The 27,746-nt window shown below is 40.3% G+C and overlaps 1 protein-coding gene across 1 annotated transcript; it reads right to left on the bottom strand.

Annotated features, from left to right (window-relative positions):
• Positions 1 to 428: 428 nt before the first annotated feature.
• TM7SF3 (transmembrane 7 superfamily member 3) lies at positions 429 to 26,302 on the bottom strand. Its single transcript, XM_070408821.1, has 13 exons — positions 26,270 to 26,302; positions 25,395 to 25,863; positions 19,718 to 19,872; positions 17,048 to 17,198; positions 15,513 to 15,633; positions 14,594 to 14,765; positions 12,120 to 12,297; positions 9,831 to 9,917; positions 8,616 to 8,696; positions 7,191 to 7,343; positions 4,589 to 4,686; positions 3,559 to 3,721; positions 429 to 2,318 (listed from the first exon to the last, which is right to left on the bottom strand). Exons 1-13 carry the CDS (start codon positions 26,300 to 26,302, stop codon positions 2,056 to 2,058), a joined length of 2,124 nt encoding a protein of 707 aa, XP_070264922.1. The 3' UTR covers positions 429 to 2,055.
• Between the last annotated feature and the right edge of the window lie 1,444 nt (positions 26,303 to 27,746).

Here is a 27,746-nt window from a genome sequence, read left to right as displayed (position 1 = left end):
AATAAATAAAGTCCATTCGTGGCCTAATATTCTAGCAATTTCTTTGTTAAAATCAGTTACTATCTCATCTTCTATGGAACTCAATTGATCTATAGCACTGGTGAGCTACTGTGGTTTGAAAACATGATAGGTAGCCTATAACAGGTTATCAGAAACAAAATAGGACAGTATACTTTTCCAATATTATTACTTTCCTTCAGTTTGACATACCTGAAGTTCTAATGAACTAACCCACTAAAGACATCAGCTTGCCCCAGATTTCCTTCATTTCTTATGATTTCATTTGTGCTTAGACTGATTCTTTAAATAATTATTTTTAATTAATTGTTTTTATAGCTATGAAACTGTCTTATGTCTTGTTACTGTGGTACAAAGATAGTTGGCAAAAAAATTTTATAAGATTTTTATAATAATGAGACATTTTAGCATTTTTTTCAAAATAGGAATTTATTTAAAAATTGTACAAACGAGCTTTTTATTACTCACAAATTAACATAAATTTTAACAATTTGTATCCCCCTCCAAAAAAGTGTGTTGTAGCTTTACAATCTTCACTGGCAGTGCGTTTTGATGGTATAGAAAATAACTCACAAACATTTTGTATAACTTTGTTAGAATATACCGAGATATGGCAGAAGTCAGAATCCCTACGGTGAATTATAAAAAAAAATTTCCTTGAAGTTTAAGTGTTACTGCGGTTATATAAATAGTGTGGATTACAGAATAAATCATTTCTAAGACACTTTCAAAAGTAAAAGTTGAAAATTTTCCAGCTACCCAAAATTTCAAAAATCTATTGTGCTTTGAAAAAACTCTAAAGCAGCATCATTTCAAATGGTGGTTAACTCACAAATGTGCATACAACCACCCTGTCACTCAGACATGTCAAGTCCCAGGCAGAGCTGGTGGCAGAGGCTCTGACAGTTAAAAGGCCGTGAGGAGCAGCTATGCAGCCCAGGGCACCCAGGTTACATTCTCATGATGAAAAAAAAAAAAGTTAAAACTGAAGGGACTTTCCTTACAAATGCCAAGCCTCTACTTCAAAAGTAGCTCCATTAAACACTGAGTGCTTTGACTTCCTCATCACTTTAAAACACAGATGGTACAAAGGGCTTCATATAGAGGTTTTTTTGAAATTGTATTTTACATCAATGCTAATAACTAATTTAGCCGAAAGAACTACAAAATGCAGGTAAAGATTAACAAAACAAAAATTCATGTCACTTAATATGGTTTAAATTAGAGATCAGCTATCAATACTCTTTTAAAGGGCCAGAAAAAAAAACCAGGCCATTATTTGGAATATAAATTAATCATCCATATAAAAGTTCTCTTATCTATATAAATTAGATCTATTTTCAAATTGAAATAATTTAGCTATTTAAATTACCATTTTAAACAATAAAAAAGCAAAAACTATACATTTAAAATGATATGGTAAATGTGTTTTTTATCACAAAAATAAGCAAAAGAATGACACCTTTTGTTACTATCTGATACTAAGAGATGCAATTAAGTAATCAGACTTTTTAAGTTAGTTCTCCTTTTGTACTCAGAAGTTCAAAGACCCAGTATCAAATCCCTAAATCTCTAAACATAGCAAAAAACTCAGTCTAACACTCAAACCACCCTCTGTGCCCCTGCCCCCCAGGTTTAGACGGACTAACGTGTGAGAAATTTTCCAGGACTTGTAAAAAGAAAATACCACGGCTTTACGTGAGAATCAGTTTTTTAATTTGTGTGTGTGTGTGTGTGTGTGTGTGTGTGTGTGTGTGTGTGTCTATTTAATGGAACAAGTTGATCATGTAAACCAAGAGGTAATTTCTCAAGTATTTTGGAATAAGGAAAAGCTTCCCTATCACCCATTTTTTGGTCATCTTTTCATCACTTAGAATTATAATCTCCATGCATCGGTAAGGACACCGCACACAGATACACAAGCCTGTTTTCTTATTAGACTTGCACTGGAGATGGCTGAAGCAGGCTGGGCACAAACACCAAAGCTGCGGCAGTGTCTGTGTTCTTCAGGATCACACTGACCAAGCCCGTTGGCATCTACAGAAGCAGGGGTGTTCTCTCTCCAGCTGGCTGCTCCTTCTGGAAGAGCTCTCTGATCTGGGTTAATCGGCCATAGAGCCTCTCTCTCAATGGAGGGATGTGGTAGCTGGGATCCAGGATGTTGGTCACTCTGCGTTCCCTCTCTCGTTTCCATAACTTGTACGGGTGAGGAGGAAAACAGGGTCGCCCTCTTTCTCTCCGAATCTGCAACGTAATTCCACTGACAGCCAGCATGCCCCATACTGCCAGGATAATAAAGTCTAAAAAACAGTAAAACGCACAGTTGGAACTTCCGTATTCCAAAACCAAGCAGATCTAACATGTAACCTTTCAGAGCCTACCTAAATCTATGTCATCTTTTCTTAGTAATATTAGTCTTTGTGGTGAGTTTGTCCAAACATATGTTATTTCCTTACTTACAAACCAAGGAATGAATGAAGAAACTATAATCTTATATTTGAAGATAGGAACTTTCTGTTACAGTCACATGAAAGTCCAGACAGCTTGTAAAGGAACCAGTTGTTTGGGTCCTTCACATTCCAATATTTGATGACCAGTGCCCACAGGCACAGTTGTTTGTTGTGTTTTCCACAAAGGGGCAGGGGAAGAAGGCAGCATTCCAGGTATACCTCACAAACGTACATCGTGGAACACTGGACGCCACCATGCTTGCTCTCTTTTTTCCCATTCATCACCCCACTCACATGGAGTGCAATTAGAAATGTATGAAGAGCTGCAACAAGTTGTACTGGGCTTCTAGTAAAGGCTTGGCGAAATAGTGTCTTGTATGTAAAACTTCCAAGACATGTGGATTTCAAGGTCTCTACCATCAACCTCTTATCCAATGAGGGGGCAGGCTCAGGACAGTAGAAGGAAAGATTGTGCTTATATATCTTTAGTTCTAAGACAGGCTTTTCCAGCCTCCATGTTTTCACATTTCTGAAACCAACACATCTTACAATCTTTGTGACCATTTAATTTAGTGGTCTTTTTTCCTTCAAAGAGTTTATGGAAAATCTGTAATGGGTAGAAATCCTACAACTAAGGAAATAATATACTTACTAAAAATCACTTTCGCTTTCAATTAGCAAATTACATGCTTTTTTAAAGGAGGGAAACAGGGAATAACCTAAAAAAACAGGTTGTCATTCTCATCCCTCATCCCAGCCCAACCCATTGGGTGCCATCTTTATTCTCAGCTTTTTCTTCACAACTGGGAATTGACCAGGTAGGCCTAAGTAATCCTGATTTAGAAATTAACAAAGTTCATTTAGTAGACTTTTAGAAGTATGAACTTTAACCACCTAACAAATTTAAATTCTTTGCTTCTATGATCATAAGTTATTAACAGCATTTGAATGGTGTTTGCTTCCTCCTTGAGTCCAGTTAACTTTCTTTCCTCCAGCTAATCTTCTTTCATTCTATTACCAAGTGCTTCTGTTAGCACAGGTGAGCCAATATTCCTGACTATCACTCTGATTCTTGGATTTAGGGTCTTACCATTAGTTTGAAAAGGCACATTTGTGAAAGCTCTGCGGAAATGAGGGCTGAGTGCTCTCTTGAGTACATTCAAAGCGATGTAAGAAAGACTCGTATACATGTAACTGTCAATGGCCAAGACCACCGAATAGGAGCCAATGAATCCACAAGTCAGGATGTTCAGCTGTGGAAGAGAGGGAAATTTTAGGCTTTACCTCTGGTAGAACAAGAATAGTTGCTAACCCTTATCACTGGCCTCAAACACAGGGAATCACTTCTGCTCACATGAAAAGGACCAAGTCTTAGAGCTGAATAAAGATTACCTATAAACTAAGAACAATCTTTGACACCCATAATGAGTTCTTAAAACACAGTTTACCTTATATAAAAGGTATCTTCCCTGTGAAAGAACTTCAACAATAAAGTTTAATTAAACGAAGAGCCGCTCTTTTGCAGAGATGGCTAATGATCCATCAGGTTGTTGCATTACAGTGAGTCCAACCTTCTCTGCTCCCACCGTTAAAAGCATATTTTTAAATTTTATTTTTTATTGAATTTATTGGGCTGACATTGGTTGATAAATTATATAGGTTTCAGGAACACAATTCTACAATATGTCATCTGTATATTATATTGTGTGTTTACCACCCCAAGTCAAGTCTCCTTCCATCACCATCATCCCAAGTCATTTTATTCCATCACCATCACCCCAAGTCAAGCCTCCTTCCATCACCATTTACCCCCTGCCTTTACTCTCTCCCCTCTCCCCCCACTCCTCTTCTCTCTGGCAATCACCATACTGTTGCCTGTGTCCATGAGTCTTTGCTTAATCCCTTTACCCTTCTCACCCAGCCCCCAACTCCCAGCTGTCAGTCTGTTCTCTACCCATGAGTCTGTCTCCACTTTGTTAAGTTTATTTTGTTCATTAGAGTCCACATATAAGTGAAATCATATAGTACTTGTGAATAAAACATGCAAACTGATGCAATAAGTGAATAACTAAAGGCCCAGGACAATATAATTAATCTAACTGTTGATGAAAAACACTTACTATTCTTTGGCAGCCCATGAAAATTACTGGAATGAGAACAACTATACAAGAGAAGGTCACCCAGAACACAGCATCATTACTAAATACTGTTAGGTTTCCTGAAAAAGCAAAAAGAAATAAAGAGTAGACATGTTCACTACATTAAATTTCATTTTCTCAACATTTGGACATGGACATACATAGAAGGTTTAATGTATAACAACTAGAGAATGTGTTGGCACTTAGAAATGAATTCTCATTTTCTTCATTTAGCTGTCAATACAATCACCTTTGAAAGGTGTGTCCCAGCAGACAGAAGGGTGGGAGTAAAATCAAGCAGGGAAATGCTCTGCATTTATTCCCAGGATGATTTACAAGAGGCCTGACTAATCCATGCTCTTCCATCACAGGCTGTGAAGCTAGGCCTCAGTTTCCTAACCTATAAAATGAGAAGATAGAACCACTTCATCTCCAAACTCCAAACCATCCATTCCAGCTCTAAATTTTTATGATTCCATGATTTTGTACTGCAAAGTAAAAAATACAAGGAAATGGGATTTAGAGCTAACGATATGAACTCCCACCCAACTGAGGCAGCAAAATCCATTTAGTAGATTTTTACCATCAATCAGATCCTGCCCAGCCACTGCATACTGGAAGATGTGATCTCCTAATGCATCAGGAAAGACAGGAGCTAACCACCTATCTGTTCCTACTAAATTTTTCCAAAAGGTAGCACACCTTGGGTGACCCAAGATGAACATATTAGAACTCCTATTTATAAATAAATTTAAACAATGAGAATTTAAGCCTGACAATTATTATTATTATTATTTTTAATCCTCACCCAAGGACATTTTCCATTGATTTTTTTAGAGAGAGTGGAAGAGAGAGGAAAAGAGAGAAATACTGATGTTAGAGAAACACATGGATTGTCTGCTTCCTGCATATGCCCTGACCAGGGCCTGGGCCGGGGAGGAGCCTGCAATCTAGGTGCGTGCCCTTGATCAAAATCAAACCCGGGACCTTTGGTCCGCAGGCCGACACTATCCACTGAGCCAAACCAGGTAGGGCCTGAGAATTATTTAATACTGACAGTGGCACCATCACTCAGTCCACCTGAAGGTGGCCCCACATCTTGAGACCCATGTATCCTGGAAGAGTAGGAGTTCTATAAATCCCACATATAAGTGAAATCATATGGTATTTGTCATTCTCTGTCTGACTTATTTCACTCAACACAATACCCTCTAGGTCCACCCATGCTGTAGCAAATGGTAAGATTTCATTTTTTTTTTCAGGTTGAGTAATATTCCATTGTACATGAGTACCACAGCTTTTTTTATCCACTCATCTATTGATGAGCACTTTGGTTGCTTCCATATCTTGGCTACTGTAAATAACACTGCAATGAACATATGGATGCATATATTCTTTTGAATTAGTGCTTTTGGTTCCTTCTGATATATTCCCAGAAGTGGAATCATTGGGTCAGAAGGCAGGTCCATTTTTAATTTTTTGAGGAACCCCCATACTGTTTTCCATCATGATTGCACCAATCTGCATTCCCACTAACACTAATTGAAAAATAAAAAAAGCTACCTGCAAACGGGGGGGGAGAGGGGGGGTGGCTGTGGGAATGAACCTGGCTTTAGGTTTGCTAAAATTAGAACAAAAGGGCCTCTTAATGGTCAGTAAAGGTTGTCAATTCTCTCTGGTCTTAAAAAAAAAAAATCTTTATAGAGCACCAACTACATTCTGTTATACCCTGTGTTCTCAAAGTTGATAGCCTCAAAAGACAACTATACTTATTTCTAACATTTCCATCTACTTTAATCTGATATTGCAATATAAAAACTAAATAAAACATAAAAAAGAAATAGCCTAATAGAGTTCCTTGGAATGTAGATACTCTTTTTCCATGTTTGACAACAATCAGGAAATGTAAGTTATTGCACAACTGCAAAGAAAGTTAACTTACAAGTTAACCAGATTTTTTCCATGGATCGAAACTGAATTATGTAAAAAAAAGTCAAAACAAACAAACAACAACAAAAACAGAACCATCCCTGTGCTGCGGCCCCAAGATGACTACAAGTAGGTGCCTGAGGAACACAAAGTTTGGCAAAGGGTGGGAGTGGAGGTTCGGGGTAAGAGAGAAGACTGAGAAAAGCACTGAGTTCCCCAAGTCAGCTGCCGTCAAAGCAGCACCCAATTTACCTGCGGGCTCTATTGGGCTTCTACTTAAGATTCGTCTGAGGAAAGAGTTCCAGGGTTTAAAAAAATAAAGAATAAAACCCACTGTTTTGCTATATATTAAGAATGCATTTTCCCCCACTAATTCTAACAGAAACAGACTTAGACACACACCTTACCTCACAAATAGGAACAAAGCTGTCTCTAAAGGCCTTCTATAAGTCATCCAGTACAGGTATCTTTGAGGAAAGAGGGCTTCTTATTTGTACTGGCCCTCCCTAAAGGGCCACATCATCAAGTGCCAATTTCCAGAACTCTATAGAAGACCCCACATCCCTGATGAGCAGTACTTGTACCTAGAGAGCCCAAATAAGACCTTTCAAACAATAAACTGAACGCATGCAACACTGAGTTACGCATCTCTTACCCAACGGAGTGAAGAAAGTCACTGAAGAGACGAAGAAGCCCAGCACTAGTCCAACACACAGCATGCAGAGCGCGAGGATGCCAAATCGCCACCAAGCAGCTACCAAGAAAATCCCACCAAGACTTCCGGCGATGGCTGTCAGAACCAGACGAACTGCACAAAGACAGAAGAGGAACTGTGTGACCTGAGGTGGCTTCTCTGACTGCCTGCTTTAGATGCAACAGACCATTGCCAGGGCCGCCCTTAGCCTTTCTGTTGGTCAGGCACCAACAGAGGTGGGTGGGCTCTTCAGTGGTGCCATGAGACCAGCATGGGCGCGCTCGCACGTGCCCTCTCCCTCCCTCCCTCTCTCTCTCTCTCTCTCTCTCTCTCTCTCTCTCTCTCTCTCTCGGAGCCAGTCTGAGGCATGGACCCTAGCTGGAGGGCTAAACCTCCCAGGACCGGTGACAGGCATGACTGGGCACAACCTAGACCAGTGATGGCGAACCTTTTGAGCTCGGTGTGTCAGCATTTTGAAAAACCCTAACTTAACTCTGGTGCCGTGTCACATATGGAAATTTTTTGATATTTGCAACCATAGTAAAACAAAGACTTATATTTTTGATATGTATTTTATATGTTTAAATGCCATTTAACAAAGAAAAATCAACCAAAAAAATGAGTTCACTTGTCACCTCTGACATGCATGTCATAGGTTCGCCATCACTGACCTATACATTAGGGCTGAGGAAGAAGGAATGACAAGCATTCTGTTAAACAAGACAAGGACAGAGGGGTTGTGTTTGTTTTAAGGCAGTGGTTCTCAACCTTCCTAATGCCGCGACCCTTTAATACAGTTCCTCATGTTGTGGTGACCCCCAACCATAAAATTATTTTTGTTGCTACTTCATAACTGTAATTTTGCTACTGTTATGAATCGTAATGTAAATATCTGATATGCAGGATGTATTTTCATTGTTACAAATTGAACATAATTAAAGCATAGTGATTAATCACAAAAACAATATGTAATTATAAATGTGTTTTCTGATGGTCTTAGGCAACCCCTATGAAAGGGTCGTTCGACCCCCAAAGCGGTCGCGACCCACAGGTTGAGAACCACTGTTTTAAGGTGAGAAAATCTTAACATTTTGACTGTTATATATCTCATATTTCAGTACACCACATAGCTGAAACACAGGTTTATAATCCATAGGGACCTTTCATTTCCCTAAATACCAAGTAATTTACCAAGTACCAAAAACTTGGACGAGAAGGTCTGAACAAGCAGTTTAGAAATGATGTTTAGACTACAGGCTTTACATTATTTTACACACAAAATAGCATATCATACACAATACTGGACAAACTGTAGAAGCAAAGGTGGAGTGTAAACACAGCATCTTCCTTTTGAACACCTAATTAAGTTATATTATTTTTACTTACCATCATACTTAATAGGTGTCAGTCTGGTAATCAGTATATAAAAGAAGAATCCCATGAAGATAAAGCCTATGAAGAATAATTCTAGTAGCAAACCATCAGGAAAGGAAAAAAACACAAGCTATGGTTAGGTATTCTTTTTACAATGCAATTTAAGTATTTAATGTATAAATTCACGATTCCACATTAGTGCATTTGGAGGAGAGAAATAATTATCTAAAAGGCAGGGAAAATGTAGGATTCATGAAGAGTAAATATTACTATTAAATGGGTACACTATTAAAGTGCTAACCATAGGTTATACCTTCTTGTATTTAGGTCAATTTCAATTGCTAAGTTGTTAATTTCAGAGCTCATTTTAATACAGTTATACTTCCTTCTTAAAATAAGAATAGTACTTCTGTCATTGTGTCTGACCTGAAATTGCACACTGAATTTCAACTTAAGAGAAAATAAAATTTAAAAGGTAAAAAAAAAGCCACACAAAATATTCCAAAGCAAAATGTGACTTTTATGTCTCCTTTTAATTCATCCTTTCCTTTTTAGAATGAACAATCCAACTATTATCTTCATCTGTTAAAATACCTAGTAATATCTTTGGGGCCTTACATGCAGCTTAGGAATTAAATTCTTTGTTACAGAATCATTCTACACTTTGAGGAATTAAATATTCTTCACAATCATCTCTTCTCAATCAAGAAAAAAAGGTATAGTGATGGAGGAAAAGGAATTGCTATTTCAAACAATTTGTTTAAGCAAGTTTAAAGAGTTTTATGAGATCAGGATTATGTTCACTCTCCCCCTGATGCTCCATTTATACTCCTTGTTAATGAATTATACATGGATCCTACAGCCTGATTTATATGAAACCATGTCGACCACCAACACTGAAATCCACACACATACATATATTTTTTTACATTGACATCCTGATTCCTAACCTGTTATCTTTAACCAACTAGGAAATCTAGCAAATGAAGAAGCTTGCTGCACAAATCACATTTTATTCCACTAATAAGAGGAGGTGGTAAACTCCATTATTGCGAAAAGAGAAAAAATAAAAATGCAGAGCAACTCAGTAGAATCTTTACTAAAACAACCCAACCACAAGTTTATGAAAACAGTGGAGGTCAACAGTTGCTTACTCTCCTTACAGATCATCAATTCCCCACAGCATTTAAGAAAAAAGACCATGAGCAACTACATCAGACACAATACCTGTTTTCCAGAATCTGTGTCCGAAGAAACAAATGAAGAGTCCAAGCAGGGCAAAAAGAGTGAAAAACACTTTGGTCGATACTCTTCCTAAAAATAACGAAAATTTAGTGAATAATACATGCAATTTGATACTTTGTATTTAATCAATAGAACAAAGCTTCATGAAAAAAGCAAAGTCAACTGACAGTAATTTATTCCATACATGTATCACCCCTAAATGAATTATTGTACGTAGGCAATGGCTGCTAGCATAACAAAATAAATAAATAAATAAATAAATAAAACATGCTTCCTGATAGAAGTATGTAACATATTCTTGGGTGAGGAGGTGGGAGGAAGTGGGAAAGGAGGAGGACAGAGTGTACCTAAAACAAATAATTCTGTTTCTTCAAAAATAAACTACAGCCTGGCCGCTGTGGCTCAGCAGTTGAGTGTTGACCTATGAACCAGGAGATCATGGTTCGATTCCCCAGTCAGGGCATATGCCTGGGTTGTGTGCTCGACCCCCAGGGGGGGTGGTGTGCAGGAGGCAGCTGATAGATGATTCTCTCTCATCACTGATGTTTCTATCTCTCCCTCTCCCTTCTCTCTCTGAAATCAATAAAAACATGTTTTTAAAAATAAAATAAACTACAATACATTCATCAGCATCATGACTCCTTTGAGATAAATACAAGAAAATAATCCCTAAACTAAAACCAAATACAAAACACCTATATAAACTCATGTGAAAAAACTCACCACCAATCAAAACACATAAAACACTTAAGAGTCAGATGGAAATACCACAAAGACTTACATTTAAATGAGAAACACAAGATAGAAGACCAGAATTTGTAGGACACAATATATACCTACATAGCAGCTTTGCTGAGAATGAAGAACCCAAATGAAAGATAAAATGAAAGACAATGCCACATTCTGCTTATTTTAAGACCTGTGGTTGGAAACTGATGAAGGGAAGGAATTTAGCCCGCTCTTTTAAAGGAGGAACTGTAATTCATTCCAAGTTGATGACCAAAAGCTCTTTTTAAAAGAAGAATGCTAGCCTAACCGGTTTGGCTCAGTGGATAGAGCGGCCTGCGGACCGAGAGGACCCGGGTTCGATTCCGGTCAAGGGCATGTACCTTGGTTGTGGGCACATCCCCAGTGGGAGGTGTGCAGGAGGCAGCTGATGGATGTTTCTCTCTCATCGATGTTTCTAACTCTCTATCCCTCTCCCTTCCTCTCTGTGGAAAATCAATAAAATATATATTTTAAAAAAAAAAAAAAGAAGAAGAAGAATGCTAAATAGAGCTATCTATATAAATAAAAAGCCAGCGACCTAAAGCCGGAATGACCGGAACGACCAGTTGCTATGAGGCCCACTGTGGCCAGTGAACTGGCCTGATCAGGGGTGAACAGGCCCAATCAGGGGGTGGGGCTGGCCCACCCCTGAACGGACTCTCCCACCCCAATCAAGGGCAGGGTGGGCGGGGTGGCCAGCCAAACTCTACCCTCCTTTCCCCCCAGCCAGCCCCAACCCCAATTGCCTGCCCCACCACCATAGGCCTGCAGCCCCTCCCCCCAGCCAGCCCCACCCCTGATCGCCCCCCACACCCCTATGGGGGAGTGGGGTTGGCTGGCCAACCTCCTGCAGCCCCTCCCCGTGGCCAGCCCCGCCCCTGATCGGTCCCCCTAACCCCAATCAGGGACAGGGCTGGCCGGCCCACCGCCCTCAGCCCCTCCCCATGGCTGGCCCCGCCCCCAAGTGGTCCCCTACTCCAGTTGGGGGCGGAGCCAATCGCCCATGGCCCCTCCCCCCAGCCGGCCCAGCCCTGATCAGCCCCAATAGGGGCAGGCCAGCTGGCCAGTCTCCCGCCATCTCCTCCTCCCAATAGGCCCAGCCCCCATCGGCCCCAATTAGGGCCAGGCCAGCTGGACCCCACCCATGCACGAATTTGTGCACTGGGCCTCTAGTAAATAGAATAAAAAGCAAACAGCAAAATACGTTAACTAGCATTTGAAGAATCTGGGTGAAGATTATACAGACATTGCTACTATTTTTTCATCTTTTCCATGAAACTATTTCAAAATAAAATGTTAAGTACACACACACACTGCTATCTTCCAGTGCTGGGAACAGAGAGCAGAGAGTGGAGTAGTGTAGGGGCTTAAGAAGCATCTGTAGAATGAGTGAATGAATGAATGAATACTACACAAAAACATTTTCAATATTCTTAAGTTTTATATTAGTTGATATAGATCTTCAAAGAAGAGTTTGCACAAAGTTTAAATCCATATACTCACCAAGAGAAGAACAATTACCCTCCATTGCATCAAAGCTGCAAGCATATGTGTGAGCAGGAACATAAGCAGCAGATGTATTGAGAACTGGGTCCCAAACAATGACATTATAAATGACACCTTGTCCCCGGAGGGAGGAGAAGGAAACACTTGTCTTATCATTAGCTGTTAGAGTAACCATCTGAAACCAAACATAATGCATGATTAGTGTTCAGAATTTTTTAAAGGCTATTCTGTTTTAATCCACCTACATGTGATATCAAATTATAATATTAAATTATATTTCTTTTTGAAAAATACACCATGTTTAGTTTTATCAAAAGATTGTCATACACAGTTTGTATGTACTAATATAAACAGGCTCTTACACAAAATGTTTCTAAAGTTTTTGTATAGTGTTAAATGTTAATAATTAAATAAAATAAGATATAAGTAACATGTAAAGACTAATTAGGACAAAGCAAAAATATTTTTTCTTACCTGCTAGGTTGTAAACAACATAAGGGCAGGAACCATATTTATTTTGCTCACTAGTCTTTCGTCAATACTTAACACAATGCATGGCACAAGAGTGAGTGTTCAACAAGTGTTAGCTATTACTACTAGTTACAGAGCTGACAAAGTTTGTGAACACCTCATAGAGTACCAACTTATTTTTAACAGGCTCTGAAATAAAAAGACATTACATGTAGTTGTTATGCAATACTCCCTAACTTCAAAAATTCCCTTTTAAAGGTTGTTTTTAAAATGGGTAATACATGTCCTAAAAGAAACAAAAAACCTATCCTATATAATAAAGAGGTAATATAGAATTGACTGTCACACCCTCACACAAGAGGGTCGCCCCCATGTGGTCACGAGATGGCCACCACAAGATGGCCCGCAGGGGAGGGCAGTTGTGAACAATCAGGCCAGCAGGGGAGGGCAGTTGGAGGGGAGGGGACCAGGCCGGCAGGGAGGGCAGCTGGGGGCAACCAGGCCAGCAGGGGAGGGCAATACAGTGCGATTGATTCGTGGCCCATGCCACAAAGTCAGTATTTTGTGGAAGAGCCACACTCAAGGGACCAAAGAGCCGCATGTGGCTCGCGAGCCGCCGTTTGCCGAGCCGCAGTTTGCTGACCACAGCTTAGGTTCATTTTATTTTTTGATCACTGAATTGTACCAAAGTTGGCCAGTGTGAGCCTCTTCAAACAGGTTCCAGAGTCTTTTTAACACGTTCTCATTAGTCACTGAGGGTTTCCTTGAATTTCGGCATACAATATCCTAACTCTTAAATAAAAGTTAAAAAGTAGCTTAAAAAGGTCCTGTTCCATGAGTTCTTATATTCTTCATAAGAATAGCCCCAGCCAGTTTGGCTCAGTAGATGAGTGTTGACCTGCGGACTATAAGGTCTTGGGTTCGATTCCAGTCAAGGGCACATACCTTGGTTGCAGACTCAATCCCCAGCCCTGGTTGGGGTATGTGTGGGAGGCAACCAACCAATGTGTCTCTCTCACATTGATGTTTCTTTCTCTCTCTCTCTCCCCCTCCCTTCCACTCTCTCTAAAAATAAATCGGTGAGGATTAACAAATAAATATATACGTAAACATGGTCTTCAAAATTTCCTATTTTAAATAAACTTTTCCCATAGAGCTTCCTAATTTGTGAATAACCACAATGAGTTTTCTTGTATAAGGCTCCCTCTTAGCATGGGGCAATGACATCCTAGGTGACAGAGCAACAAATTGAGATCTTGCTTTATAACAGACTGAGCCTCTAGGCCAGTGGTTCTCAACCTTCTGGCCCTTTAAATACAGTTCCTCATGTTGTGAGCCCAAACATAAAATTATTTTCGTTGCTACTTCATAACTGTACTGTTATGAATCGTAATGTAAATATCTAATATGCAGGATGGTCTTAGGCGACCCCTGTGAAAGGGTTGTTCGACCGCCAAAGGGGTCGAGACCAACAGGTTGAGAACCACTGCTCTAGGCTAACCACCTATGCCCTGTCTCCATCACCTCTTTCTATATAATCTGGTAATCTCTCAACCTTCTGGCAACAGCTCAGAGAAAATTTTTCTCCAAGTAAGAGATTTGGAGTTTGGGTTTAAATATTAAGGCCAATGAGTATATCCTTAAATAGTTTCTCACAGCACTATAACCTTTGTATTTGCCAAAAGTTTTAATCTAATAGGTATAGGAGTACATAGAAAATCACCACCCACTTCCATCTACATCTCGAGATTACCAGGTCATATATGTGGCTGCAACTAAAATGTAACATAATTTACATGCATCTCTTTAAAGGCCAACATTACTTTGAGATATCACTTGCAAAGACTCCCAAGATAATAAAGAAATAAAAGAGAATAAAGTGCAAATCCCAGAAAGACCAAGGAAACAGTAAAGAAGTAAGTTTCTGGTAGCTTCTCCCCTACTCAACTCCTAGGAAGGTGTCGCAATCTGGCTACTCAAAGCACAAGTATCAGATCTACCTTAATAGCATTGGCCGTCACCTGAGGCACTTCGGCCATCCTCTGCAGATGCTTCAGCAACCCCTCTTCAGTGAGGTCATTCTCGGGCAGAAAATACTGATAGACGTCATACTGCAACCTCCACCTAGAATCCTGCCCCGTCCTCGTGTCACATGGCGGAGAATCTGTGCCTCTAAAGTCAACCAACAAAACTGAACATCAATCTCTTGTGGGGGAAGTCCCATCTATAAAAAGGAACCAAAAGCTCAAATTTCAAACTTCTGAAGCAATGATTCCAATGTTGGCATTACGAAGAAAAATAACACACTGACAGGCAGAATGGTTATATAACCAGATGTTAATGTCAGTCAGGCCTAGAGTCAAATGCTAGCTTTGCCAGTTGTTAGCTGTACTGGTAAGTAGGCAAGTCACTTACTCTCAAAGACCCTTAGGGAACCTTTTTATAAAATAAGAACAATTGCCCCTTCTTGATAAAAGTGTTAGAATTAAATGATAAAGAACATAAGACACTCAGCACTGTGGATGATGCACAGAGAGCATTCAAATGTTACTCAAACATTAACTATCCCTATTATTAAACTAGAAACTAATGCAGAGTTTTAATTAAAATAAAATCCTTACCAAAAAAAAAAAGTATATTTCAAGGCTCCAAAAGACTTTCCATATATAGAACTCTTTATGAAAACTAAGATGTACTTCTACACTCATAAAAGACATTCAACATCTGGCTCTTCATACACACTGAGGGGAGACAATATTAACTGTAAATGGCAGCTCAAGTATTAGTTACAATGTATGAATCACTTTCATTCAAAAAAACTAAACAATTCCATTTTACTAAAGAGAATGATGACTTTTGAGAGAGTTCATTGAATCTAGTCATACGTGTTCTAAAAGTAATTCTAAGAGGCAGACATACCTTGCATAGCCTAGGTTTGCTGGGGCAAATTTGATAGTTGTTTCAAAGAAATCATACTCCAAGTAAATGTTGGGGTCAATATCTAAATCAAACTCCAAATTACAGCCTCCAGGAATAGGATCTGGATGAAAAATAAGGAAGTCACTCAACACAGAATTTTTTATATATTCAAATAACACTCAGAAAACAGAACTCTACTCTTTCAACAACTTTCCATATATAAGTTAAATACAGAGCTTCTAGTTTTGTACCACCTCATGACTGAGTTTAAGAGGGTAAAATTAACTGAGGTTAAGGGCCCTAGAACAAGGGTCAGCAAATCTCTTTTGTAAAGGATCAGATAGTGCTGATTTTAGGCTTCAAGGGCCGAATGGTCTCTGTGACAATTACTCAACCCTGCCCTCATGGCACGAGAGCAGTCACAGACAACACATAAGTGAGTAAACATGGCTGCATTCCAATAAGACTTTATGTACAAAACGGGCAGCGAACTAGATTTGGCTCAGTCTGTAGTTTGTCAAACTCTGCTCTAGAGTTGAAATGGTCAGAAGAGATAAGAGATTCTTAAGCTGGGATCCAAGAATGGGTTTTAGGGGCTCCATGAACACCCTGAAATTGTATGTTGAAAGGGTCCATTTCCTAGGGAAAGGGGTCTTTATTAGATTTTGGGGACTATGAACCTACAAAAAGAACATAAGAACCCAGGGATGGAGGGGAAAAAACACTGCCAAAGAGGAAAGGAACTCCATGAGTAATAGGGAGAAAGACAGTGTCATATCAATTCTGCAAGAGTCTTTGTGTATACATAAAAAAGAGTAAAAGACCTCAAAGACCCCCAAGACCATGTATCAGAATGGTATTTGAATATTTAATTAAACACACATTTATGGCATTCCATATTATTAATAACTAGAGGCCCAGTGCAAGAAATTCCTGCACTCTGGGGGGGTCCCTCAACCTGGCCTGTGCCCGCTCCCTATGGGGAGAGGGCCTAAGGTGGCAGTTGGACATCCTTAGTGCTGCCATGGACCTCTCCAACCCACTCCCCACACTGCTTCTAGAGTTAACTTTCTAAGAGATGAAGTGCATCACATCATTCCTCTGCTTAAACACTCTCTATGCTTCCCCAGAACCGATCTCAGAATAGAATGCAAACCTCAAATTATATACAAGGCCCTCACACTCTGCCTCCAGCCACACCCACTATATGCCATTCTCCAAACACTCCGTTTTCCTTCAGTGCCCTCCTCTGCCTAGAATAACCAGCCGAAGTGTTAAGGACTGTGTCTTTCCCTTTTGTTACTGCTTTTCCAAGGACTCCCTTAAATGTTTTTCCAATGAATAAATGTATTCTCCTAGTTCCTTCCAGGACTTTCAACATCATGACAATTCTCTGGCTCCCTTGCTATTAAAACCTTTCTGGTTAAATATATTGTACTTACAATAAACACTTTTAATAAGATTACAGTTTTCCCTAAATATTCAGGAATAAGTCCCATAACAGTAGTAGAAGTCGAAGACAGAAAAGTTACCACCTCTTTCCGAGTAGGAGAGTGGAATGGCCATATTTTGGACAGGCTCAGCATCTGAAGTCTCCAAATACCAAAAGCACATACTCTGCTCTGGTCTAAGAATGAAAACCAGTCCTTTGTCAGTGCCTGTTCCCGAGGTACTGGGAAGGAGAGTCTGCAATAAGGAAGAAAAGAGTCATCGTGAATAGGGAGTTGAGCAAAATATTAAAATTCCAGAGTTGATCTACTATGCATGTCCTATTCCAAATCTTCCCCCAAACAGAACGGAATCAAAACAGACCTTCCTTAGAAAATTAAAGGGCTCTTTTCACCTCTATGTGCATTTGCCCACACATACACATGGCAGAACTATTTAAAATACATGATCTTTGGTCAGATGCAATAAAATTCCCAAGCTTTTCTATCCCCCAAATTAAGATGTACTAGGTCAGGTACTAACAGTACTGTTGAATGATGAAACTAAAATAATTTCATCCCAAGTTTGATATCCTTTATTCAGGGGAAAACAACCCATGGGCTAAGGGAGTGCATCCCTGACAGGCTGTGGAATATTGTTTCCGAGGGATTTGGGGTGAGAGCGAGCTCTATAGAGCGTTAGAAACAGCAATGCAGAAACAGGGCAGGGTGGGCTAGGAGGTCGGGAAGTTCTTAAGATACCAGCAAGTCCTATTTGCAGGGTAATGTAAGCTGGCTGAAACCGAGTGGGAGGACTGTGATTGGCATATGTTAGGTTTCCTTGACAGGTTTTTCCATAACTGCAGGCTGACTGGCAGGCTGATTTTTCCGTGAGTGTTAGGTAGGCTTCAATTTGACAATCATAAGGGAGAATGACCCACATACTAATTGACAAACTACAGAATCGACAGTTTCAAAGAACCAGCTGCCATGATGAGCCTAAAAATCTTGAGTGCTACACTTCGTCGGGAAGGGCAGAGGACACAGAAACAATTCTCTCCCCACAGACCTCTCACTTCCAGAGCTACATGCAGTCTGGTCATCCTCTCAGTAGTACGGACACGGTGAGAACTAAAGGCAGCACCGTGAAGGAACATTGTTATAATTAAAGAGAACGAAGATCCTTCCTGCAGGGAACTGAGTTGGAGGACTGTGACTGGCATATGTTGTTCATTCGGGCCACTTCCCTTTATCCGAGCTCTGTTTCCTCAGAGGTAAAAACAGGCACTGTAACTACTTTGTTGAGCTGTTGTGAGAATTAAATTAATTATATGGAAAACCAGGCACAGGGGTTCCTAACTGGGAGCCCCAGAGGCCTAGAAAGTTTCCCGAAGTCCCCATGAAATCACGCATATGTATCTATACGTTCTGCCGGGTAGAGAGTCCATCAATTTCAGCAGATTCAAAGTCTATGGCCCCAGGAGCTAAGACTACCAGCCTAGCACACAGTAGGCATGCAATGAATATAAATGCCTTTTTCTTCTCTGCCCTTTCTCTTCCTTCAAGTGTTGTCTGTGTAGTAATGTTATTAAGAAGGAAATTATACATGTGCCACTTTACTATGTCTCCTATGTAAGGGCCTGAATAGGGAGATTCCTCTTGAATACAGTGCCAGAAAAAAACTTGGCTTCTTCTGAGTAATTGGCATGTTCTTCCTCCTAAGGAAATTGGGAAATTTAACATGATTTGATTTTTGCTCTGGCTGCCATGAACTAAAGCAAAGTCAGCATAAATGGGTCACAGGCACTGTCATCTCTTGCGATTAACAATTTATTCCTTCTTGTTTTCCAGGATCAAACTCTTCCATTTCTAGTCGATTAAACTACCACACACAGGCATGTAACTTCAAAACCTTCATGACAGAAGCAGGATGTCAGGATAGAAATATACAAAAGACTTCATGTGAGAGATTACATGACCAATGCCTACAAAATATATATGAACTGGACTAAAAGAGCTTTGTTTCACAAAATCTAGGGTATTATAATATAGGCTTAGGACAAACAGAAAACACAACATACATCGTGGAATTAATTTGTCTAAAGAGTCATATAGGCTAAATAGAAATAGATTTGTAAAAGGTTAACATAATGGCAGGTCCTTAATAGCTTAGGCTAAGCCAGGGCATTTGAAAAACTTCCCAAAGCTGAGGCTGAGGTTAAAGGGTTTAGTGATGATTTCTGCAAGAGTTCTGAATGCTGCTAGAAGATTAACTCAGTGTTAGGATATTTTTGTTTCCAAGAGGCGTCAAAGAATAAAGCTGATCCTACAGGGTCTTATTAAGCATATATATCTTAGTCATATTCAACACCACATTAAATGGCTAAACAGAAATGGAAACTCATTAAAATGTATTCACAGGTAAAAATCATCAAGGACCCAGGAGAGTAGGGGGGGAAAAAAGTGGGAAATCATGAGGAAAGCTTTAACTACATTCGGACAGGAAACACTGGCATAGCTCACCCTTCCCCCGAACTCAGCACTCTATCACCTCCTCATTAAGTCAGAGGTCACCACATTCAAGGAAGGCCTGAGACATTCACCTCTTAGCTGGTCTAAACCACTAATTTGACAGAAACCAACTTTCTTTTTTTTTAAAAAAAAGTTTAAGACATAAAGTTAAACATAAAGAGGCATCCAATAATTCTGATGCTTTTGCTAAATAAAAGGACACAAACTGCAGAAACAGTTTTTACAGAAATAATCCTTTGTACTTACCTTAGAAAAAGAAATGGTTGTATTCTGATACTGTGAGTGTATTTGGAAAATAAGAAAAGTCACATTGCTGGAAATATTACGCAAAATAGCTTCCTCTGGAAGGGGTCTGTTGAGCTTGAAGTATCTAAATTTCCCCACAGAAAATTCAATAAGACCTACAACAAGAGAAACGTTTCATTATAATATATGAACCTCTAATATCAGTTTGTAGAAATCACATATATAAACATAGATACAGATTTGATCCTCAGAAAGAAAAGCTGGTTGATAAATTTTATTACTGCCCCTATTTCACTGATGAGAATTAAGCTTAAAGAGGTGAAGCAGCTCACCAGGGTGACTTGGCTAGTGAGTAGCAGAACTAAGAACTAAAGTGGGAAAAAGGTATTTCAAAAGATGAGAAAAATTCTTAAAGTGGCTGAGGATGCTCAAGGTGCCTGGCTCCCAGAGCCCAGAAAAAAAGACCCATCTGGTAGCAACCACAACAATTCTATTCTGAACAGAGCCCTTGAATTTAAGAATTAACAACCCTAAGGAGCTACTGACAACTGTGAATGCACTGGTATTAAAGAACAGTAGGAACTAAGAATTCTGAAGTCACCCTGGAGACACAGAGGTGGCTACAATTTTATCCCACCATATATGAGCTGTGTGATCTTAGGCAAGTTTCTCAATTCTCTCTCTTTTTTAAAAAATATATTTTATTGATTTTTTACAGAGAGGAAGGGAGAGGGATAGAGAGTTAGAAACATCGATTCAGCTGCCTCCTGCACACTCCCTACTGGGTATGTGCCAACAACCAAGGTACATGCCCTTGACCGGAATCGAACCTGGGACCCTTGAGTCCACAGGCCGACGCTCTATCCACTGAGCCAAACCAGTTAGGGCTCTCAATTCTCTTAAACCTCAATTTCTTCATCTGTCAAATAGGACTGTATTACCTAGCTTGCAAAAGAAGGTGCCATCAGCACTGGCAAAAATGTCATTTGAACGCCCACCTCAGATACTTACTTTATGAACCATGGGTATTCTGGGAAAATGTGCTTTTTGTTTAAGGACCAAGTTCAGAGTCCCATAAAAGACAGGTTGTAACAATAGTTTTCCAACATCTCATCTAGGCCTTTCCCATCCATTTCTGGTTGTGTTTATTAACTTGCTCACTCTACCCATGGTTCTCTGTGTATCTTTCTCCTAGCTGCATACCAGTTCTTTCTTGATCCAAACTAATTCTCAAATAATCCACTAAATAGGTAAAACAGGGTGAAGATAAATCACAAATAAGAAATGCTTGGAGAACTGAAGCGTTCATTGCTTTAAAAGAGAGTAAGGAAAGATAGGACCAAAGAAATTAAAATACATTATTAAACAACTAGTAACCTGAAAAAATAAGTAGGGGTATTAAACATAGGTATCCCTGGGAATATATTTTAAGTGATTTCTCTTTTCTTTACACATTTCATTATTTATAAAATTTCTACAGTGATAGTGAGGTATTCTTTTCAGAAAGAAACCTTAATGGCACTCAAAACACAGCTTCTACCTCAACTCTTCATCTGAAATTTCTAAAACAGGAACACCATAAGAATTCCCGGTCAGGGCACATGCTCAGGTTGCAGGCTCCATCCCCAGTAGAGGCCATGCAGGAGGCAGCCAAGGGACATTTCTCTCTCATTGATGATGCTTCTATCTCTTTATCCCTCTCCCTTCCTCTCTCCCTAAAATCAATAAAAACATACTTTTTAAAAAAAAGATTGTTGTATAGTTTTCTCTGTAATGGTCTTCACATATCCCATTATAATTATCCCTAAATATTTCATGTTTCTTGATACTATTGTTAATTTACTTTTTCTTTTAAATTTCAATTTCTAGTTGACTCTTCACCAATATGCCTTTTTAAATAAAGTTTTCCAGCTGATTTCTAATGGTCAGCCAGGTTTGAGAACTCCTAACTCAATGTTGGATGAGTTAGGGCAGGATAAGTATATTTTCCCTATTCTTAGTTATCGTTGACCTAACTTCTGTGTGAAAATCCTTTGGCAGTGTTACCCCTGCAGTCTGACAGCCATTTCACCATTTTTACAGAAGATTGCGTATTAACAAAATCAGTTATGGTATGACTCCTGGCTATACAGGGCTTTGTCATGTTTGACATTCCAACGCCTAGTACAGTAGTGGTCACCTAGTTGGCACATGGTAACTATTTAGTAAATGACAATTCAAATTTGTCACCTCAGGGAAGTAATTTCTTTTTTCAGGGCCTCAGCTCCCTCATGGTAAAATGGAGGTAACTGTGCTACATAAATCACTTGGCTGCTGAAATTCTCAAATAAATGGGGAAATTTTTGTAAACAGTCCAATACTACACAATAAAGTATCATGATTAACTTCCATTGGCTTTCCAGTGTTTCAGAGGGTCATCTTATTTATTCTTTTACGTCAGGCATTCAGTAAGGTCCTACAAATGAAGGCGTGGGAAGAAGAGGACTAACAGGTATACTAATAAATGCTTGGCACACCCATCAAAAACATCAAGGTGAGAAGGAGACTTCCTTAAAGCGACAAGGAAAAATCCTGAAAACCAAGACAACTTGAACAGTACAGTCTAGCAGAATCTGCATTTAACTTCTACTCATAAAAGCACACATGGCAAATAAAGGCATATAACCAAAATATATCCCGAAGAAGTTAACAGGAACTTAATTCACCTCTAAGCCATCTGGGAAGGGATTCGTGTGAAACATTTTACGAAGCATAATTAGATCTTATGACTTTGGGTGTGGGAGGGAAACAGTACATCAAGTGATATTACAGAGCACATGGCCAACATGGAGACAGAGCCTTATGCTGTCTGTAGCTCGCCTCTAAAAAGAAGTGCCTGTTTTTTCTGCCAAAAATATTTTTTTTCCATCTGACCCATATAACAGGGGACTCTTTTCTATTTTTCCTACTCCTCATTCCTACACAGTCACTTTTTCTTTCCAAGAATTCTATTCCACCAAGAGCTACCCAATCCCTTTTCTTTCCCAATCAAATCCTAAACTTGCAAACTTAAAATTGTTCAACTCTTCCTTTTTACTATTTTACTAAAATTGACCTGTGTTTTACTAAAATGAAAGCATTGTTTGTGCTTTCATACAACAACCAAATTCTAGGAGAGATTTGTGAAAGCTGTCTTCATAATTCTCTTCAGATTAAATATTAAAAACAAAAGCAGTTAATTTAGCTACTTGAACTGGTCAACATGCAACAGCCCCTCCCAATTTCTCATTTATTTATTTATTATTTTTTTAAATATATTTATTGATTTTAGAGAGGAAGTGAGAGGGACAGAGAGAAACACCAATGATGAGAAAGAATCATTGATGGGCTGCCTCCTGCATGCCCTACATTGGGGATCAAGGCCACAACCCGGGCATGTACCCTGACGGGGAATCAAACCATGACCTCCTGGTTCATAGGTCAAAGCTCAACCACTGAGCCATGTCGGCTGGGCCCAATTTCTCATTTATGTCTTATGTGTTTTCATTAGCACTAAAAGCTGAAAGGAAACACAAAATGTGCATATTACTCTTCACATACTTTTTTTTTAAAAAAATATGTTTTTATTGATTTTTTTAGAAAGAGAGGAAGGGAGAGGGAGGAACATTGATTGGTTGCCTGCTACACGCCTCCTACTGGGGATCAAGCCTGCAACCCTGTGACCTCTCGATGCATGGGATATGCTTAACCAACTGAGCCACACCAGCCAGGGCATCTTTCACACCCTTTCAAGAGAAAGAGACCACTTGCAACTAACTACAAAAATGGCCTGCTACCTTACTTATGGCATTATCATTAGCACAAATATTAGGAAGTTCAAAAGACATTGTGCTCACCTCCAATTACTATGTAATTCTATGTAAGTTAATGGATGTGAAACAAACAATAACAAAAGACATTAAAGGCAGCAGAGAACTGGAACTTCGAGACAAGGGAACACTGTTTAAACGTGTGGCCTGCTGGCCACAGAAAGCACCTTCCTCATTCTAGAAACTTGATCTGCCACCTTCAAAGATTTATTTGGCTTTTCAGCCACTACCCCTGTGGTGCAAGTTAGCTTTTCCTGGGAAAGATGGGTAAATCCTCCTAAATTACAGCAGTTGCTTAATTCCTTCAGTTTGTCTAGTTATCAGAGTCCTCAAATCGAAACAAATGAGGAGACTGCAAGTCTTGAACTAAGTCTTTGCTAATTTTTTTAAAAAATATTTTATTGAATTTTTACAGAGAGGAAGGGAGAGGGATAGATCGATCAGCTGCCTCCTGCACGCCCCCTACTGGGGATGTTCCCGCAGCCAAGGTACAAGCCCTTGACCGAAATCGAACCTGGGACCCTTGAGTCCGAAAGCGGACACTCTGCCAAACCGGTTAGGGCAGTCTTTGTTAATTTCTATCTGACTGATGTGGAGAACATCAGCTTGCTTTAGTTTTATTAATGTTTACCCATAGATGTTTTCCCACTGAATTTTAGAGAGCGTGGAAGGGAGGGGGAGAGGCAGAGAGAGAAACATCAATGTAAGAGAGACACATAGATTGACTGCCTCCCACAGGTGCCCCAACCAGAGCCAGGGATTGAGCCTGCAACCTTAGTACATGCCCTTGACCAGAATCCAACCCGGGACCCTTCAGTCCACGGGCAGAGGCTCTATTCATGAACCAAACCGACTTGGGCACATCAGCTTTAATTATCACTCAGCAGTTAAGTTCCCACATGTTGTCCTGTCATGTGGAAAAATATCCTCAGGTGAAGATTAAAAACAAAAAAAACACACACACTGCCATGAAAAAGCACCTGGCACATTCTGCATTGCAGTGAATGTAGTGCCCCATACAAAAAAAAAAAAAAAAAGGCTTATTTTTTCTTTTCCTGCAAAAATAGAACTTGCCCTTTTCAGCTCTGGCCTTAAGTCCTATGCAAAGATTCTAGAACTCAGTTTGCACAAGAGCTTTTCAAAGATAAGTATTTAGGAGCACAATCACATTATTCAGAAAATATTATGTTTCAGAACTGTAAGTAGTGTCTTAACGCTCCAAACAAAACTAAGAATGCGCCTAACCTCACAGGGAAAGCACGTGATTATCAGCCTGGCACAGTTAGTGCTATTCACAGCGTGTATGTTAACAAACCACGAATTACTTATAAAACCCATTCAGCCAAGCACATGACCTACGATCTAAAGCCCGATCTGAGCCCGCTTTTCCTGTCAACTCCGTCGAGCTCACCAATTAGAAAAGCATCTCCACTGGGAAGTAAAAACCCTGCGCGGTCCGCGGGGCCGTGGCTCGCAGAGCCCTCGGTTCTGCACGCCTGACGGTCCCTCGGCTCAGCCACGCCACTCGGGAGCCAAGAGGTGCTTTCAAGTGTCAAATGAAACCCACAAACATGGCTGCTCCCCTCCCCGAGGGGGACAGGAATGTGTGTGAACAAGAGAGTTACGCATCTCTTCCCACTTCCACAGCCGGAATGAGGACGCCTCCTTCGCTAAGGGAATGTCCTTCTGCACGAAGGACCCTGACCCTTTCCTGCCGGTTCCGAACGCGCCGCCTCGGCTGCGGGGCGCACAGACCCTGGGGTGGACCTCGACCTTGCAAGAAATGCAAAGGCCCCTTGGGGTGCAGAAGGGAGGCGCCCCGACCTTACCCACGCTGGCGTTCCCGACGGTCTCGGCGCCACCGGCCACCCCGGGCTGCGATGCCAGCGCCGCCAGCGCCATCAGCCGAAGGAGCCCCCGAGCCGCCCGGGCCCGGCGCCGCCAGAGCCGATGTCGACGTCGGAGAGCGGCGCGCTCGGGGCCCCGGGGCCTCGCCCTCGCCACCCGGGGCCGCTCGCGCTCGGCGCCATCGCCCGCCAGGTGCTCGCGCTGCACACCAGCCAGGGCCGCGGGGCTGGCCAGCAACCACGGCCGCACTCGCCCGCCGCAGCCAGAGGTTCTCTCTGAAAGCGATCGCCCCCCCGCCGCCCGGCACCCCGTCTCCGTCCCGCCCCTTGACGTCACTGCTCCGTAGCCCCGGGCGGGGGCGACGGAGGGAGGTTTCCAAGGGGGAGTGCGCCGCCCAGTGGCGCGAGGCGGCCTCGCAGCCGGCGGCGTTCCCAGGATCTCCGCCCAGGGCTAGGGGAGACCCCAGGAAGTTATGTGATGTAACCTGCACTTCTCCCTTTTTTATCTCTCCCATTTACGAAAACCACCGTTACAGTCAAAATAACTGTGTTGCGGCCTAACGTTTGGAGGCTCCTGTCCCCGACCTTAACGGTCTTTTGCAAAAAGAAAATAAAAAGGAGGAATCGGGTGCTCAAACGCAAAAATAATTCCCCCTTCCCTAGTCCCTCCCCCCTTGCAATCGCCTTAGCGGCGCAGACGGAGGTCAGTATAAAAATGAGGGGGTCATGCTGTTTCTGTAGCGGTTACTGCGCTGGTAATGAGCACCGTATTTTAAAATAAAGTTCCGTTTTCTCTAAGCAAAATATCCTGGAAGACTCAAGACCTTCATCTGAACTTCCTCTCGCAGATCTCATACCTGAGTGGTGCTGTTTAATGGGCAGGAGTCCATATGACAGGTGGCTCGCGTGTGGAACTGGATTTACAGACAAAGTTATTTGGGGAAAATTGCCCTGCTTTCCTTTTCCTGCCGCTAAAAATTTTCATTTATATATTTTAATGAGCAGCTATCTTGAAAATTACGTATCTATGTACTTAATCCACCACTAAGCTAAAACTCCATAGCAAACACCGTATGTTCTCTATCTGCCTGATCTAAATTTTCACACCTTGGTAGCACTGTCTATTCCCTAGGATATTTGTTCACTCTCCCACATGCACCCCCCGCCCCCATTCCTGTAACTGTCAGGAGATGGAATCCCAGGAAGATGACAGGAGCTTATGATAAGGGTAGCATTTGAACCAGCGATGGATTACACAATAAATTGTGTTCTGATAGTGGGGAGAGAGGCTTAAAACTCCCACACTGTCAAAATACAATCCCAAAGTAATAAATAAAATCATAACAGCTACAAGAAATATGTTTGTTTGTTTGTTTGTTTTAAGAAAACTGATCTCAGAATGGTTTCTCTCTTTTTTTAATTTTAAGAATTTATTTAAGCAAAATCATTTGGAATCTGGGAGGGTTCAGGGGAGGAACTTTGTAAACAAAAAAGCGAAGAAGGAAACCATAAGAGGAAGATTGGTAGGTCTTGCTATTTAAAAATTTAAATTTCATGAAAGTTTAAAAAACACACCCTAAACAATATGCAAAGTCAAGCTGACAAAAAAAGATAAAAATTAGCAAAGGACATGAATAGCAAATTTCACACACAAACAAAGAAATATAAGTGGCTAATAAAAACATGAAAAAAGTTCAAACTCACTAGTAAAAAAAAATCAAATTAAGGAAATAAGCTGTAAATATTTTAAAAGAATGAGAACATTCAGTGTGAATGTTCTTTCATCCACACTGAGAAGTAGACACTCTACCATAGGACTAGAAGGAGTGGACTTGAAACAACTTTTTATAGTATAATCTGCATCAAAAATCTTTAAAATAGTCATAGCTTTGGTATGATAATTCCAATTTTAGATTTAAGCCTATAAATATGTACCAAAAATTAGATGTTTAAAATTAGTGTACAGAACTGTTCATTAAGATGTTATTTACAGCAGGAAAAAAAACAAAAACTACCTAAATGCCCAACAATAAGGAATTAATTAATAACCTGTGATACATGCATATAATAAAATACTGTGTAGCCCTTCAAAAATCATGTTTTAAAGGCAATTGATTGGGAAGTGTTTATGAAAAGGCAAGTTACAAAGTAATAAATATATATAGTATAAGCCTTATTTGTTTTCATTTAAATGTGCATTCATGCTTACATTCATTAAAGAGAGGTTGAAAAATATGTCAAAATGTTAAAAATTGTAAAGGTGATTGGATTAAGAATTATTTCCTTTGCACATATCTGTTCTTTGTAAAAAATTTACTTTGAACACGTATTGCT

Source organism: Myotis yumanensis, unplaced genomic scaffold (assembly GCF_028538775.1).
Source record: "Myotis yumanensis isolate MYYU_CA2020_CCGP unplaced genomic scaffold, mMyoYum1.0.hap1 SCAF_3, whole genome shotgun sequence".
In the NCBI taxonomy this organism is placed as follows: Eukaryota; Metazoa; Chordata; class Mammalia; order Chiroptera; family Vespertilionidae; genus Myotis; species Myotis yumanensis.
Note: the sequence above shows the minus strand (reverse complement) of the source record. Positions and strands in the feature narration are given on the sequence as shown.

Coding starts and splice junctions, on each gene's coding strand:
- TM7SF3 (XM_070408821.1), bottom strand. CDS start 26,302: ATGGACTCCTGCCCATTAAACAGCACCACTCAG. Junction 25,864..26,269: donor CATTAAACAGCACCACTCAG/GTATGAGATCTG, acceptor GGTCTCCCCTAG/CCCTGGGCGGAGATCCTGGG. Junction 2,319..3,558: donor TGTGCCTTTTCAAACTAATG/GTAAGACCCTAA, acceptor ACTGTTTTTTAG/ACTTTATTATCCTGGCAGTA.